General features: G+C 39.4%; 2 protein-coding genes across 3 annotated transcripts; one reads left to right on the forward strand and one right to left on the reverse strand.

The window, feature by feature from the left end:
- The first annotated feature begins 498 nt into the window (after window positions 1-498).
- LOC146306573 (uncharacterized) lies at window positions 499-9444 on the forward strand. Of its 2 annotated transcripts, none has more exons than XM_084711120.1 (4): window positions 499-943; window positions 6079-6876; window positions 7474-7506; window positions 8551-9444. In XM_084711120.1, the coding sequence occupies exons 1-4, from the start codon at window positions 514-516 to the stop codon at window positions 8598-8600; spliced, it is 1311 nt and encodes a 436-aa protein (XP_084567246.1). In that variant the 5' UTR covers window positions 499-513; the 3' UTR covers window positions 8601-9444. The 2 variants fall into 2 exon arrangements, with proteins under 2 accessions (XP_084567246.1, XP_084567247.1); XM_084711121.1 differs by lacking the exon at window positions 499-943 and adding an exon at window positions 2153-2309.
- A 134-nt stretch (window positions 9445-9578) lies between these two features.
- osgep (O-sialoglycoprotein endopeptidase) lies at window positions 9579-16514 on the reverse strand. Its single transcript, XM_084710559.1, has 11 exons — window positions 16398-16514; window positions 16180-16299; window positions 14598-14773; window positions 14407-14502; window positions 14258-14307; window positions 14092-14170; window positions 13871-13936; window positions 12655-12745; window positions 12046-12121; window positions 11112-11210; window positions 9579-9861 (listed from the first exon to the last, which is right to left on the reverse strand). The coding sequence occupies exons 1-11, from the start codon at window positions 16510-16512 to the stop codon at window positions 9822-9824; spliced, it is 1008 nt and encodes a 335-aa protein (XP_084566685.1). The 5' UTR covers window positions 16513-16514; the 3' UTR covers window positions 9579-9821.
- Window positions 16515-18231: the final 1717 nt, after the last annotated feature.

Genomic DNA, 18231 nt, shown 5'->3' on the forward strand with positions numbered 1-18231 from the left:
TTTTTCTGTTTCATCTTGTTACATCAGTTTACATTTGATGAGTGACAGTTGAGAGACATCACAGTTTTTGTCTCGTTGTGTCTTTTAAGTTGTTTTTGTCTTTTTATGTCTCTTACACCTTTTTTATCTTGTTAAGTCTTTTTTGTCTTATGTTGGGTTTTTTTTTTTGCGCATCATTTTGTCACATGCATTCAAACGTTGCATATTGATATTGGTGTTAAAATATAAAAGTAAAAGTAAAAACTTGTCAGAAAAATAAATACTCATGTAAAGTACAGATCCATAAAAAATAGTAAAAGTACAGTAACAAAGTATTTGCACCCACCTCTGCGGTTGACTTCAATCATTATTATACAGTCTTTCAGGATTACATTTTAGTTTATAAAATAAATTCTTCACTGAAAATCAATCTGTGCTTAAAATGTTTTGTTTTTTTCAATAAAAAACAATAGAGGAGGAGACAAAGATGGTAGATAACATTGAAGATTGTAGTAAGGACATTTCAGAAGGTAAATGATCAAAGAGCTAAGAGAGGAGGTGGAGAATCTGGAGGACAGTATGGGAAAAGGGACAAAGCCGAGCAAAGTCAAAGAGCAGGACAGAAGCAGAGAAGAAAGGACAATGGAAGCTCTGGGGAAGAATCAGACCAGAAAAGAGGCCAAACTGTCCACAGAGGAGTCCAAGAAGATGAAGATTCATAGAGGTGATGAGAGCAGAGAGGCTGAGGCAAAAAGTGAAGCCTCTGGTTTAGAGAAGCAGGAAGAACAGAAAATGAAGAACAAGGTAAACAAAGTCCAAATGATCAGACACAGAACTGTGAAAAGGTGGGCGAACAAAACGCAGAAAAGGAACAGTGGAGACGGATCCCAAAGATCTGTGAAAAAGGGAGAGAAGGCTGGTGATCAACCTGTGGCATTGGAGGAGGGCTGCTCAGATATTCAAGGTGAGTTTTCACTGTATGACTTAGTGTGATTGTCACCAGCGCATTCATTCATCTGTGTGGTGTAGTGTTGGATAACCTGTCATGATCCTCAGGCTTTGCATGCTTCCTCACCACTGTGTACCTGATTACAGGCATCTCTGTGACCTGATTAAAGGTCTTTTGGGATGTTACATTCAACAAAACAATGGGGTACAAGCGCAGGATGTGTGTAATCCACTCAAGGCTGCAAGAGCCTGTGAACTATGGTAGTTACAACACAAGTTAAGAGTGGGGTTTTCCTATTATCCATCCATGATGACTGTTCTAATCTTTTATATGATCAAATTTTATCACTACAATAATTAGTCAATTAATCAATCAGTTGTCACATCCTAAATTGATGACCAGCTATTGTAGTAATCAATTTTTCATTTTGAGTGAGTTTTTTAAAGATAAAAATTCCAAATTTTCTGATTTCAGCTCCTGAAATGTGAATATTTTCAAGTTTCTTTAGACCTCTACTCTGTCACAGTAAGCTGATATTTATATACAGTATATCTATATAAACTGATATTGATTTTTCTTTTTTGAGGGACCTTTTTTAAGTGGCTAAAATATGTTTTGTTGTTGACACTCATTAAAATTGATTGAGAAATTAAAGTGTTAACAGTGCTTTTTATACAAAAAAATACCAGCTCCACATGTATTCACACTCTAGTGTTGTCCAGTCCAATATGGTAGCGATGATAATGTACAGTCCAAAGGTCAATACATGCTGACTGCCGTCTACTGTAGGTAATACACTGATTCTGGATACGTACCTCATACAACCTCATTTTAAAAAAGCCGAACTATCCCTTTAATGTGGCCGCCTCATCTGAACAGAACAGGCACAATATTTGGTGTACAGTATATGACACTTGTATAAAAGGTATCTGAACTCTTATTTTTTTTTTCCATTTGCCCTTTTCACAGCTTTTAAATGTCTTCATGGTTTTGAAAGGACATGAGTAACGCAATATGCAGCTGGCTTTATTTATGAATTATAAAACCAACAAGCAAACAAAACCAATACTGGCTATAATAAAACATGTATGCTTTTTAAAGAAAAAAAGCACTGTCATCCCGATACAGCCCTGTTACCACGTGGTTATCACATGGCTTATCATTATCGTACAAGTCGAATATTAAAATTCCCTCCAAGTTTCCCGCCGGACCGCTTATGTGCAGGGACTTCCTGTCCCACCCACATTCTCGTGTCGCTTCCGGGTGGCCACACAGACTCCTCCAGCCGCGAGCCGTCGTTCTCTGGACGTTGTAAACAAAAGTTACTAAACGGTTTAGCCCCCGCGACACATTGAACGAAAAGACATGCATATCAAAACAGGTAAGTTTGTACAACTTTGTGACTTCTCGGACAAAAATTCCTCACTTTGAGACGTGTTATTCTGTTGTCTTGCCGACGGTGTTAGCACCCAAGCTAGCGGTATCGCTAGCAGCCTGCTCGCCGCTTTGAATGGGGGTTACGAAACTTTGACTTCGGCTAACATGCTAGCCAGCTAATTTCACGATAAGGCAAAAAATGAAGCCATCCCATCGACGACAGCTCTTGTTGTTGAGAGATTGTTGAAGTATATTCACCATGTGGTAATGGCAGACACATATATAAAAGCGTCGAGTTGAATTGGCCGCACCATGACGCTGCTAATTAAAGTTTGCTAACACCGGTGCTGCCTCGTAGCTTCTTGCTGTCTTGTTAGCTACCAGCACCGCACACATCAACCAGAGTGTTGCTCTCCAAAGAGACTGTAATAAAGCAGCCAAGTTGGTCTTTTAGCCAGAATCTGGTGAGTCTGTACGCTCAGTTAGTTTCTCGAAATTTCTCTCGTGGTGCTGGAGAGGGGCTCCCTGTACTGGTAAACTACCTCATCAGGTTTTTTTTTAAAATGTGGCGCTGTGGAGCGGGCACGCCGTTCAGGCCGGGTGTATACATGTCTTTATCATATCGAGTGCTACACCTAAATATGTGACCACTCAGGTTCTGTAAGCCCAGAAAGCACCTGTTGTGTGTTTCATCCTTATTGTCATGAGTTGATATGTCCTTTAAGGACAATAAGCAGTATCTATGTTCCATGTGGACAGAAAACGGCTCAACTAGAATTAAAATAAGTCACCCGCCCGTCAGTACCTTTCTTTTGTTACAATGAGCCATCAAGTCTGGCTGAATGACGTGATTGATTGTGTAATACAAGAGAGGAGATGTATGGTGACAGAGATTGAAAGCTGTGACAGGCTGTAGCCAGTAAAACTTAGTTGTTCCAGTAATTCTACATTTACTTCAGATACTAATGTAAATTCGAGCATTAACAGTTAATTGATTATTAGATTAATCGCCAACTATTTTGATAATCAGTTTGAATCTTTTTTCCTTTTTTTTTTTTTTGAGAAAAATTCTGTGGTTCCAGCTTCTGAAGTGTGAATATTTTGTGGATTTCTTTACTCTTCTATGGCAGTAAACTGAATATCTTTTGGCTGTGATTAAAACAAGACATATGAAGATGTCCCCTCTGGGCTTTGCGAAACATCAATCAACATTTTCACCATTTTCTGGCATTCTACAGGCAAACAACTATTAATCCATCAAACGAGATGAAAGTGATTGAAAATAGTGGTTAGCTGCAGCCCTATGTGCTATCTGGATTAAAAATGGTTCAGTTTGAATTTAAATATGTCATCCACTCTGTCAATACTTGGTTAACCAAGCTCTCTTTTGTTACAGTGACTATGTTTACATGCACACAATATAACTGTTTTTTTGCCCGTAATCTGAAAAATATATTATTCTGTTATGCTGTTTACATGACTTGCATCAATTTCAGAATATTGCCATATTCTTAATAATAGTGGAAAACTGGTGTGCATGTAAACTTGGCCAGTGAGCGATCAACTGTGGCTGAATGACATGAATGTTTGAGTGTGTAATACCAGAGCAGATATTTATGGTGGCAGAGACTGAAAGCAGTCACAGGCTGTAACCAGTATAACTTAGTAAGGTATTCCAATAATTATACATGTTCTGTAAATGGTAACATAAAGTAAATATAGGTTTGCAACTTCCGGTGACTATTGATTTATTGACATTTAGTCTTTAAAATGTCAGAAAATACTGAGAAATCTCCAGGTTACTTATTTTGTTCAATTAACAGCTCAAAAAATATTCAGAGCATTTACATTTCAATTTACAGTGACATAAATGACCATATTTTGTGAAGCCAGAACTAAATATTGTTAGTTTTGCTTGATAAATGAGTTCACCAGTTGGATAGCCTGGATTGCAGGGAAGTGGCTCATCAGAATTGCTGGTGGTTAATTGTCTTTAGACTGAGCTTCAGTAACATGGCTGAAAAATTCTCACTGTTTCAATGATGACAATATTGATAATAGTTTAATAATTTAACCACATTAATTATCAAGGCACATGGATAATAATAAAACGGCCATACTGGTGAGCTGACTTGTCCTTGTTTATTAGCAATTTTCTCATTTGCCCTCACTTTCTCCCTTAAGTTGTTTCTGTTGTTGTGTCACATGTTTATTGTGCAGCGGGAAAACACACCTGATAAATGATTGGCTGTTTGTGTGTCACCCGTAGCACGTTGCATTATCAAGGGATATAAAAGGCTTTTTACGAGCCAGGGCATATTCACTGTGCACTGAAGAGAAATTATTGAACAGTTTCCTTACTGCTGTTGATGAAGACTGTCAATACATGTGCTGTTGTTTTACTGCCCACACCTACTGTCATTTGACTAAGTGATTAATCACTAAATGTTCCAGCATTACAACAGTCAACTCAATTGACAGTGTTTCTACTGTCAGCAGAACTCCATAAGAGGTGTTTTTCTCCAGCTGTCCCATCCTCTTAATTTAGCATGGGGTCATCTTGTTCTTTTCTGCACGACTTGGCAAATTGACAGCAATAAAAGCAACTGCTGTTCAGCCTTTAACTCAACTGACACAGTGAAGTCATGTGAAAATGTGTCATCCACCCCTGATGTTTGCTTATATGAAGCAGCCAATTGCACGGATCCTCTCTGAACCAACACCAAGTGAAGAGTCTTGGAATGTGAAGCACCTGTCAGGACTCACAAACAGGCTGAGCTCATCAATAAGTTGGTGACATTAGGATGTAATGAAATGAGCAAAATATAACAATTACACACCCAAAAATGAGCAGCAGCAGTCCAAATAGTGAGGTGGAGCCATAAACTGTATATTAAGTAGTCTGAAATCCCACTTAATATATGTACAATGATTAAAAGGAGTTGTTTGCCCCTGCCCATTTCTCTCCAGACTCAAGGAAGCTCAGGCAGGCTGCAGGAGCACAACAGTATAATTTGACGATAACAAGTGAGGGCGAGTCCTTTGTGGATCAGCTGTTTATAGCTGTCAGTTGTCTGTCAATGTAAAGCTAAGCCTGTTGTCCTGAAAACAAGTCCACTGCTCAGAAAACACATGCTCTGGAGGTGGAGTTTTTTGGAGTGGTTCTAATAGTGTTTTGCGCAAGCCCCTCTTCAGACATGGCCAGCACCTACTATTTATCGTGCGTGCTTTAACTTTTTGCACATTCTGAAATTTATTGGACCATTAGTTCAGCTAATACAGAGCTAACAGGCTGGTTACGCCCATTTCAAATTACTTTTACAGACCACATGAGAGGAATGGAGACAAAATAAAAATGGCTGCGACCCAGAAGATTACATATTTGAATTGAACAAATTTGTATTAAGAGTTTTTAAATATATATTTAGTTCTCAACAAATAATGAAGTGAGCTTATTTGGAACACCCACAGACTTAAAAGAGTACGTTAGGTCCCCATTGAGCCCGTGAAACGCTTTCATGTTTTGACAAGTTAAACAATAAAAACCTTAGAAACTGGTTTAAATGAATTGACAGTTCAAATGAGAGATTAGTTTTTTATTTTACCTAAAACATTCTATCTTAAATTAAGGCAGTATATATTTAAAATGTCTGAAAAGTGGATTTGGATTGCTTTATAGGACAGTTTACCCTGTGATTGTCTATGATATGTAGATATGAGTATATTCAAGCAGTATTTGACAGATGTTTAACATGTGACGGCGTCTCTTTCAGGTACATGGGAAGCCAGCAACACTGTGTGTGAGTCCGATACCCTGTGTGACCCAGCAGGCCTTGTTTCAGCCTCCAATTCTGAGCCACATATCCGCAACCGCCGCTTGTCTCCTGGCTCAGGCAACTGTGGAGGCGGTGGGGGAGGAGGCTGCATCTCTGGAGGCGACCAACAGCCCCGACAGCTTTCCCCCGAAAGTGACCTGATCACACCCGGCCACACGCACACCTTCAGTTTCCGCAGAGAAAAAGAACGCAAGGGCCAGCAGCACAAAGGCCGCAGCCTTCGCAGGGAAAGTCAGAAGGGGCTCAGCCGAGTGAGCGAGCGGCCACAGAAGGTTAACCAGAAGGAGAGGTGGGTGGAGGACAGTCTGTCACTGCTGAAGCCCCCGCCCGCCTTCCCGGTGCAGGACAGCCCCGCCAAGCTGCAGCCTGCTGTAAGCTACGCCTCCAAGGTGAAGGCGGGGGCAGCAAGCGGAGCGCTGGAGGACGACCGCCCCGCCATCGGTGTGCTGCTACAGAACCAGTGGGGTCTCAGTTTCATCAGCGAAGCGAGGCCGGCTACAGAGGGCTCCAGCACCCAACCTGCCACCAACGCCCTCCCCCCACAGCCCACAGACGCCGAACAGACAGCAGACCTACAGATTGAGACAGTTCTCACAATCCAGCCTCCTGAAGAAACACCTACTCCAGTCGCTACCTCCGTCACCCCCACCACACGTCCTGAGGTGGACGAGAACAACGGGAAGCTGCTGCTTAGCTGTCGCCATCTAGTGGAGGCGTTGAACTATCACAGTAGAGGTGAGGGCTGAGAGGCGCTTTGAGGGCTGCACACTGCCACATTTCTGTTTTAAAGGGACAGCTCACCCCAAAATTAAACATCTGTTTTTGTTTTGTTTTTTTCCTCTGGCCTGTAGTGCTGTTTATCCATCTAGATAGTTATAAGAGTTATCTGCTGTAGGAGCAACTTTCTTTCTAGTTGAAAAGTAAAAGTAGTTCCAGTCAATTCTACTGCAGAAGGAAAGTAGTTACATGAAACTGCCCATAAGGTCTGTGAATTATCTTGTATAATCTGGAATTGGTCGTGATTTCTGCAAAGACATGCTGTTTTTTTTTTTTTTTTAAGTTTTTCACATATTAATTAATTAATTAACTTATGTATTTTGGCACTTTGAGCACCTTTAAGTGCCATTTAGTCCAATTATTTTGGAGAGAAGGTAGTTAAGTTATGGCTGGTATCTGTAAAGCTCTGCAGCTCACATAAAAAAAATCTAAATGAATAAACAACACTATAAGCCAGAGCAAAAATATGTATTCCTGATTTTGTGGTGAACTATCTGTTTTTAATGTTATTTCAGTTCATTAAATCTAACGGTCTCCTCTTTTTTCTCTTCTCAGAATGGAACGCAATCTGTAACAAACAGAAAAAAGGTGAGTTGACTCGAAGAGTAAACTTGTCAGAGCCGTCACGCCACTTCTTGGGAAAAACATTGGCACTTGAAATGTTGTGAAATAAGCTTAGAAGTCCTTAGACATAATCACAATGTATTGTCATAATATGTTCACACTTCTATTTTGGAAACCACTTTGTTGCATCTGTCACTCTCAGTGCATTAGTTAAATTTGTTCTTCTTTTAAAATAGACAAGTGGCTCCTTACAAGTTAGAGGAGTATTTCTCATTATTTTAAGTGTTGTTGTATGGGGTATTTATTGATGGCCAGTGTATTAACTACAGTAGATGGTAGTTGGCAAGCCTCCACTTTGGAGAAGCAGCAGAAGTACCAGCATGGAGCAAAGTAATATACTGTAGCTGAACAGATGGAGGCAGCGCTCAGGCTTTTTTCCTTATGGAGTGTGGCTATTTGGAGAGAGCTTTATTTGGCTTCTATATCAGCAGTTTCCTGTCAGAAATGGCGATCTGATGGTGAAGTTGAGTGGTGAAGACATTGTAAATATAGTGTACACTTTTTTTTTGGTGGAAATTTTTAAGTGGATAAATTCCTCCAACTGCTGGTGGCTGAATATAGGGACAAATACCTCACACAACCTTATATCAAATAATACAAACTATGTCTTAAGTTAAGGTTGTTTAGTTGTTCACTGCTAATGTCTAATTATAGATTGAGTTGCCCACCATATGAAGAAACTGTGTTAATATAAGCCTTTGGGATTCTGGAAGTTATTGGTGTAGGTATGTTGAAATAACTTAACCTGCTAGAATTTTACATATAACTCTGAATAAAATGAAGCCCAGGTTATGTCTAGTGGACAGTCAACACAGCCAGTCATCAGGTTTGAATAGTTTATAGCTATTTATTATATAGTGTTCAGCTGGAGTAAGGTCGAAGAAGCCAAGACAGTAAATGAACAAATGCTATCAGCTGTTCTTACTGACTGGACGTGTGTATTATGCTGGTTGATTCAAACGTCTCCCTCTGACACTGTTTGTTTTCTTTTGTTTTTTTTCCCCCCAGTTCCAAAAAAAGTGGTCTGGTACAAGGACACCCAGGAGCACCCAGCCTAGCAGTGTGAGAAGCCCAAAGCATATATAAACACACAACACACACCTACATGCACATGAAAACACATAAAGATGGACACATTTTTGAGTCCTGTTCACACACACTGCACTCAGGATGATGTCTTCACGCAAAGCCACACTGAGACACTTTGGACTAACTCCTTTGAGATCTTACAGCAATGGACTTTTTTAACGCCTTACAGAAAGCCTGCCTTAATTAATCAGACCCGTTTTCATCGCCTCATGACCATTTTTAGCTTGTATGTATAGAGCTGGTCTTTCTTTTGTTTTTTTTTTAAACCCAACAATCTCTGAGGAGCTGTAATTTAATTTTTCCCCCCTTCGAAAGCTGCAGTTGTATCAAACTTTTTGTGTCCTCTGTAAAGCGAGCGGTCAATCAAGCACTTTGTTAAAAAAAAAAAAAGAATCTGTCGTGACCAATCCCTGTGTGCGAGAAACCCTCACCAGAGTGATTTATCTCCCCTCTCCCTTGTCCATTACAAACAGAAGAATGTCTGTCTTGTACCTGCTTGAGTTTTATGGTTAATGTATGCAGAGGACTTGTTTCCGTGTCTTCAGTTTACAGAGGGGTGTAGTCAAAGGCACAGTAGAGTTCACCCTTTACCCTGTCACATCTTAATGCTGTGTTCCTGTTTTTTGTTTTTATTTGATTCCCTAATTGGGTGAATTACTCATGAATCCATAAGGGATCTCACCATATTCAGTATGTTGAATTTTGAAAAGAAAATTTATTGAGTAAAAAAAATTTACACTGGAGAAAGAGGAGGAATGTAAGTGAACAGTATTGCTTAATAAAAATGAATAAACTTGACGAGTTCCACCTTTAGTCTTTCTCAGTTTTTTTAGTTCAGATTTAACCAAATTCCCTCAACAATTACAAGTGCGTGAAAACAACAGTAAGAAAAGCTGCATTAAATAGGAGCAACTTTTGCTTTTCAGCGCTTCTATATTTCAACTGAGTTCACCATCAAATTGTCCGAATTTATTTTCCTGCACTGGCCAGAAGATGTTGCGTAGGAGTTTGTAGTTCAGCAGGATCATTAGTGGGTAGCAAACTGAAATGATACCTCTCACTGCTAGCATTTCCAGCCACCGAAGAGTGATGTTGCCTTGAACTGTAGGCAGGTGAGCAGTTTAAGCAAAATGGTTCATTTTTCCAGAGTTGAAAAGTGTCCCTTCAGAGGTTGTGCACGAACATGTCGCTCAGTCTCTCCACGTCACCTCCACCTCATCTGTTCTGTACCTACAACAGGAGAAATTATCATGTTAATGTGGACACATAACTATGGAAGCTGTGTCTGCCAGTGTAGCAGTTGGTCCTGTAAAAATGAGTACAGCACTCTAAATAAAAAGTTGGAGTCAGACTGTATATATACAGGCTGAAATCCTGGTTAATATACGGTCTGTGGTTACAGTGAGTTGTCTCGCTCTTCCTTAGAATTGGGTACACTCGTAAATTGACAATAACGAGTGATGATGAGTCCTCCACTGTCAGTTGATCAGCTGTTTGTGTCAGTTGTCTGTCAACGTAAAGTTAAGCCTGTTATCCTGAAAACAAAAGCCTACTGCTCTGAAATAAACACACTCAGTGGTCGTCTCGCTGTGTGCCACACTCCATTAACATATTGTTCAATTTAACCATTATAAACATCTACACCAAACAGACACTTGGTGAGCATTCGGCATTAATTTGAACTCTGTAACACAAAATGGGTAAACTAAAAGTTATTCCTGCCCAGATTAGGAATTTCAAAGGGGACACCACAGGTGTAGCGTTTTTCAATTTAATGTGTTTCCTTAATCTCTGATGATATATCATGGTCATTTTATGATTTATTACAGTAAATATTACAGATTTCTCCTTTAAGCCATCATGTTGCGATGTAGACTCATCATCCTGAGATACTAAGGGATGTCGAACTCAGTTTTAATCCTCGGCCACGTCGGCATTATGGTTGTCCTAAATGGGCATTTACAATGTAAGATATGCAAGTTATTCTTGGTTTTTGTAGTAACTAGTTAATAACTAGTGCTGGAAGTGGAAGTCTGGGAAAAATAAGGGCAAGCAGACACTGAAGTGTACATCTATTACAAAATATACAAAGCAGTGTAACTAATAGTCAAAATTACTGCAAGGGTTGTTTCAGTTTGTGAAGCCTACAAGGTTTAAAATCAAAATTGTATGTTTGCTTAAAAATTAAAATAACTACTACTACAGCTGTAATCATTCTGTTAGCGCTGCTGCCCAAAATAGCAAAGATACTGAGACGCTATCCAGGATATACTGACATCTAGTAGCTAAAAGCATTTACTGCACAGATTGAGATCTGAAGTCATTGTTTTCAGATGCTGAGTTATTATTTTGAGAGTTTCTTATTATGAATAACAGGATTTTTTTTTACCATCACATTGGTGGACATGGGTTTCCATGTAGACCAATGAGAAGAGTAGAATATAAAGAGGCAATAGAGAAGCCGGTAACATAAAGTCTACCTCTGTGTAATCCACGAGTCCTCCAGCTCCGTCACCTGACCGGACCTAAACATCTCCCAGCCGGCCTGTGCGATCATTGCTCCGTTGTCTATGCAGAATCTGTTAACACAAAGTGAACACTTTGTTATCTGGGCTGAACCTGAACACAATGTTCCTGACTGACTGTTTGAGGAACGCAGCACTGAAAAGACAAGTTAGCTCTTTTCACATTATTTATACAAGGTTTGATATGGAATTGAAGTTTCTCATAGAATGTACTGTACGTTACACTGAGTGTTAACTTTTTTAAAGGACCATACCAGTGTTTTTGCACGTCCATTTATGACCACTCACACACTTTACATCACTGCTACCCATTCAAAACAGCATACAATACTCTTGTCATAGTAAACATTTTCTGATAGGCTGAGTACTGTGATATATTAAAATCTATTACCTTTCTTAAACTGTAAATTATGTCCCCAAAGATAAACGTTGTCAACAACGGTCTAATAAGATAAAGTTTTAGTCTGCAGCAAGTTGACCTACAAATCCCACTTAGCATGACTTCTAATGACCTCACCAGAAAAAAAAATCTCAGCACCATCTAGTGGACTGAAAAAGCAGGTGATTTTATAATTCTAGTACCAAAAAGTTGAATTTGCATTTTACAGATGGATGGTTATTACATGTATTGATCAATTTCCACAAAAATCTTAATACTACGCTGTACAGAATTTTTCCCCCGCCCCTAAACAACACCTTCACTTTGACATTAAACCAGGCTGTTAATTCTAATGATATCTCTGATTAATAAGTAATAATAAAACACTAAATCAGCATTTATACCATCATGGGACAGTCTTTTGTTATAGTCCTGATTTTTGTTCTCAATCTGAAGTTGACTCTTGTCATTTTAATATCAATGAAAGTGAGTGTGGAGCGATTTCTTTACCGTTCATCTGTGGCAAACAGCTTGGCTCCTCTCTCCTTACACATCACCCCCATCATCTCCTGCAGACGAAGGTTACCTGCAGAGGAAAGAATAGGTCACGGTTTCTCCGAGATCAACTCATACAAGGACAGATCCCGGCTTCTGATGACGCTTAAAGGACTCCTTATGTTGGAACTACTTCACTGCAGTGTCACTATCAGTGTTAGATACTCAGGAGTATAACTTAACTACGTGAAGTTTTATTTTAATGGGATGCAGCTTTTCCATTGGATATTTTCTTTTTTTTGGATTTTTTTTTTTGTTTCTACTCTGCTGACATGACAGCTTCTCTTGTACACTGTGATTTCAGTGCATTTCACAAGAGTCTAAAGGCTTCATTTAAAGAACAGGTCTCTTGTGACATGGACTGAAAGTACAGTGTACAATACAATAGTCTTGTGAAACAGTGCTCCTCTATTGTACATTTGTTCCTGATAAACTTGTGAAAATGGCAGCTCTGTCACACTTCAGGACATATTTCAGGTTTCTGTTACATTGTAAGTGGAACTATCTGGACATTTGGGCACTGGGTGATGAATTCATTTTGGATGTGATCCCTGATGTACTTACAGCCGACGCCCCCGACGATGAGGACCTCCTGGGAGCCGCAGTGAGCCATGGCCCTCTCTGTGATCTCCACCAGCATGGAGAACACAGTCTCCTGCAGGGAGGGAGCTGTTAGTGCTGGGAAACACTGACATTATCTCACATGATTACTCAGTCTGTCCTTTTCTTCCTCGTACATGACAGTAATCAGAACGTCTTTGGGTTCTGGACTGTTTGGAATCGAGAAAATAATCAGGATGTTTTAGACCCAATATCTCAAGATCAAATAGATCAAGCTTCCCAAATGTACCAATCTTAATTTTAAAGGCACAGTTCAGATTATATGGAGTGTGTCTGTATGAGGTACTTGTCCATAGTCAGTGTATTACTGACAGTAGATGGCAGAGGACCACCAGCACAGAAGCTGAGCAAGGTACTGCTGTGGACAGGGTCATCAGCAAAAATGTTTTTAGCCCCTTATAAAATGGTCCATCTAAAAAAAAAAAATATCAGTTTAAGTGTACGCTATATTTAGAATATTTTCACCATTTTACTTTGGTATCAGACAGCCTTTTCTGACAGGAAATCAAAATTTTGTAAGTCAAGTTTTGCTTTCTCTCACTGAACCAAGTTCCACTGGCAAAATCAGTACTTTTACCTCACACAACATGAGAGCTGCTGGTCTATCGCTGCCTTGATCTGTTAGTTTACCTCAGTGTTTTAAAAGAATAGTACATATTCACTGAGATCACAAAATAATAGAAACAAATCAAGGCAGTGGTATATCAGCAGCTCCTGTGTTCTGCAAGATAAAATTACTGACTTTGCCTTTGGAGTTTGGTTGAGCATGAGAGAATTTTATTTGGCTTATAAAACAGCAGTTTCCCATCAGAAAAGGCTGTCTGACAGTAAGATAAAGCCGTGAAAATATTCTAAATATAGTGTACACTTATACTGATATTTTTTTAGCAGCTGAAATACCTGTTGTTGCTGACCCTGTCCACATTAGTACACTGCTTAGCTTCTGTGCTGGTAGCCCTCTCTGTTTCTTCAAACTGAGGGTACGTCCACTGCCATCTACTGTAGGAAATATACTGACCATGGATAAGTACCCCACTTCAAATTATCCAAACTATCCATTTAAGCTGTTTGAACAGTGTTTGCTTTTTGTTGACATCAGCTTTTTTAACTAACTGAGCAGCACTATATTAACAGGCTAAGTGACAGTGTTGGTTATTACCTGCAGGGAGAAACACAGGTCCTCTGCTGTACACTGACCAGAGCTCAGCATCTTATGAGAAACCTCCTAGGGGAGAAAAAAAAGAACAAACTGTAGGCTTGAGTATCAGTTTTAGGTTTTTCTTAATGAACAGCTACACCATGTCAAAAGACAACAGAGGATGGGATCATTATTTAGATTATAGATATTAACACTTACTGTAAATAAATAGTTCCTCTCACCTCAATGTAGGATAAAATTCCAGAGAATGAGACGTCCATTCCCTTCACTGTGTACGGCAGCTCCACATACTGACTCCCTCTAAGAGCAGACAAGTGAAAAAGTGTCAAATGACAAAAAAAGCAAACAACACGTTCCAAAACAGTCCAGGGAAGCTGCTTTACTCACTTTTTGGCCATCTGCTCAATGTTGTACCCTGGACTGGGGTCATTGGAAATCTGAGTGAAGAAAACAGATTCATGCAAACATTAACACACATCCATCACATGGAGTAAGAGGCAAACAGTGGCTTCACTGAGGACCAGAACGACACACACCTTTATAACTCGAGCGAACCTGTCCAAACAGTTGCCGACTGCGATGTCGATGGTCTCCCCGAATATTCTGTACCGCCGCTCTGAGTATGCAATGACCTGCACAGGAAGACGTGGACAAGAGTCTAATTACATTTGTACCTAGTAAATGTATAAATCAATGTCCGGTACAGCTCTTTTTCACAGAAACCAACCTGTGTGTTGCCTCCACTGACATAAAGCACAGTGGGGTTGTTGGCTTTTGTGATGAGTCGGCCCATCTCGATGTGTCCGATGCAGTGGTTTACACCGAGGAGTGGCTTCCCCCAAAGCTGTGCGACTGTACGAGCCACAAGAGCCACCGTCACCAAGGGGGCACCCATACCAGGACCTGAGACGGAGGAAGAAGAGGGACTGTTTGTCACGTTAGAGTGAGAAAAGACGATATCCCTGTTTGAGTGAGATCAGCACATCAGTCTGTGGTCAGTGGTGGAAGAAGAACTCATCTTTTAAGCAGTAAATAAAAGTAGTAATAACAAAGTGTCGTTGAATAAGATTTGTCCGTCCTGTACAAATATTTGATGATTCATACTTTTTGCAGTGGGTCACACCAAATACCTCAATTTTAATGCCTTTCTTCCTCATCCATGATGTGAAAAAAAACATATTTTCACACAGTCAGAGAGACTGAAAGTGTGCATCCTCCTATAATTCATTTATAAAATCAGACCTGTGAATTAAGGATTTATCTTGACCAAACCAGAGATGATGACTGTTAGGACAGATGAATCAAGATGTTTTTGATAAGTTTTATTTAACTTCTGTAAAGTATGAATGAAGCAATTCTACATCACACTTCTTGCAAGACACTACATACTATTTTTGACATTAGACACTGAAAAAACACTTCCATTCAAAATGTAAAACACACCTGAAATTGGCTGTACACACAAACATGAAACACACACTTACACACTAATGCATCAGTCTCAGTCTTACAGAAGCTACTAACAAACCTCAGGTAAGCTCACCTAAGCTAGTCTTAATTTTGCTCATAGATTAGTCTACTGCAAGTTAGACCATTTCACAAAAAATAAAGACACATTACCCCCATGGTAACAATCGGTGCCACCAACTGAGCATCTGATCATCTTTTCAAATCTTATATGATGTGAAACAATAAAAATGTCCTTACACTGTCCTCACCAGTACTCTGTGGGTGAGCAGAGCTATTTAATAATCAATAACTGATGACTGATGTAAGTGTTGCCTTGTTAATGACATGACAGTTTAGTTTTCTTGTGGATTCAAAATAAAATGTAGATACATCAAGACATATTGCTAATTGTGTCATAACTTCATCGTAACCCTCTGGATCAGAATCAAATTGAATCGTGAGGCGACAAGGAGTTCCCACCCCTAAGCGTGACATGTGCTTACGTCAGACCCAATTTTAAATAAATAATATCATGAAATCCACCCGTGAATCAATCTTCAACTTCAAGCAACACAGAGGTAAGATTCATTAATTAGCAACTGCACGCTACGTCAGGTTATGACACGCCGACTTTTTAATGTTCAAATCAAATTTGTCCCGGTTTTATATTTTGGAAAATACTGGGATTATTAGAGGCACACATCTTAACTTTATCAACACTTTGTAAATCTCTAGCTTCCCCATTTAATCAGGTCCTGATGTATCCCTACTTTTAGACCTTATCCTGGTAAAAGTACAATCCTTGTCTTGACTAACATTATACTTCTTCTACCAGGCGAAGAGCTGGGGTGTTGTGTTACCTTTGGTGTACGCCACACAGTCGACGTCTGCAGGTTTCAGCCCTGCCTGCTCCAGCGCCTCCTTGAGGACAGTAAGGATGACAGCACGGTGGTGTCTGGCCGTGTCGCTCGGCATGAACCCTGATGGGTGAAGTAACAAGCTGTCATCATCATAACACAAGACTGCTAGAGAGGAGAAGTGAAAATGAGATTAGTGCTTTGGCAGAAATATGACTCGCCTTGACCAGGAGGAGTGATGTAGGTCCGTCTGGGGTTGGACAGCACTTCACCATCTCTGATGATTCCTATGCCGATCTTATTGGCACTGCCCTCAAATCCAATTACTACAGTCATGGCAGCTAAAAAGCGATTTGTAGGAGAGAGAGACATGATGTGCAGTGAAGAACAGTGCATTCTGCCTTTAACAAGAAGCTTATTGTTACAGCAATACAGTGTCTGTTTTTAAGTGTGCATTTCCCTTAAATTACTTTCCCATTTTATACAAAGAAAAATTATGAACTGGCTTCTTTTATTTGATTTTATTAAAGAAGGAACGCAAAGGCACTTTAAGTTTAAGGATTAAACAAATTCTATGCAAACAAAAACTGCTGTACACATCAGGCTTATTATCTAATAAAGGACATTTTTTCCAGTCATCATTTTTGTTATTTTTTTCATACTATATATATACATTGTGATAAATATCAGGTTTTTTTAATCATAGTATTATTGCACCTAGAGTTTTTGGTTTTGGTACATCCTTAGAAATCAGTGGGAGCAACATGTCTACAAATTACTATTTTTTACTAGGTTTATTAATTTTGCACACAAGTCATTTATTTATTCTTTGAGGAACCAAAGTAAGTTATTTAATTCAAGTTAATTCATTTTTGCATTTTTTGTTTTAAAGGTAAAAATAAGAGATGATCCAAACATGTATCTATATATGTAAAATGTAAACATATATCTATTCTCTCATTAGTATTACATTGTGGAGGCCGTGTCTAGACTTACAATTTGTGAGAAAACTCAACAACCTGACAAGCCCAAACAGAGGCATAAGAGAAAATAGGAGGCTGTTAATCCAGACGGTATCAGAAGGTAAATGTTATATAATTTTACTGTAATAAAGATTTACTGTCAGTGTCAAGATTGTGGTGATTCAAACAACTTTTCATCATTATGCAAAAGTCCAGACAGCCTCAGTTCAGACAAGAAGAGGAGAAGAGTGGACCTAAATGGAGAAACAGGAGACAAATCTTTGGTTGTCCTCCCAAAAAGAACAGCACAAGAACTGAAAGAGGAGGCAAACAAAAGTCTGAAGAGGCTGCAGGTAGTTTCTCTAATGGCAACAGACAAACCTGGGTTACATTTTTCTGAATTATTTGTTTTATTTAACAGGATTACAATCTGAACTTAGACTTTACTGTTATATTAAAGACTTGTAACCACCTTATTATCTGTGCAGACACCCAGAATGCTCTGTTCAAGATGTCAAAAACACCAGGGGCGAAGGATGGACGAAGAGCTCAAAAGTGCAGGTACATTATTTTATAGCATCACACAAACACTTGGGAGGTCACTCAGGAAGTTGCGTTTGAGTGTTTTCTGCTCAGTACTGAATTAGTGAAATAAATTCTCCCTTTGCAGGGCACTCTTCGACAAATGGGGAAAAACTGGAGGAGAAATGAACAGCACTGGCTGACTGACACTGCAGTTCAGGAGACAGATGGACCTGTAGAATTTCCTCGTCACTATCAATAATTAAATGCTTTAATTACATCATTGGTTCCCCACCTGGGGTCTGGGTCCCCTTAGGGCGCACCAGAAATCACAGCGGATCCCCAAGACTTTGCCTGCTCTGAACATCCTCAAAATTAGATTTGCACCTTAACTAAAATCACAACATACACAAAAGTCTGTGTACAAAACTGTTTGAAAAGATACAATTCTTTAAATTAAAAATAGTAGGTTACTTTACAGGCTACTTATTAGACCACACCTCTCTGACCTCTCCATCTCTGTGATAATGAATCATTATTGTTCTTTTAGTAGGGATTAGTATGTATAAGA

This window comes from Lutjanus erythropterus, chromosome 22, assembly GCF_056507025.1.
Source record: "Lutjanus erythropterus isolate fLutEry1 chromosome 22, fLutEry1.hap2, whole genome shotgun sequence".
NCBI lineage: Eukaryota > Metazoa > Chordata > Actinopteri > Lutjaniformes > Lutjanidae > Lutjanus > Lutjanus erythropterus.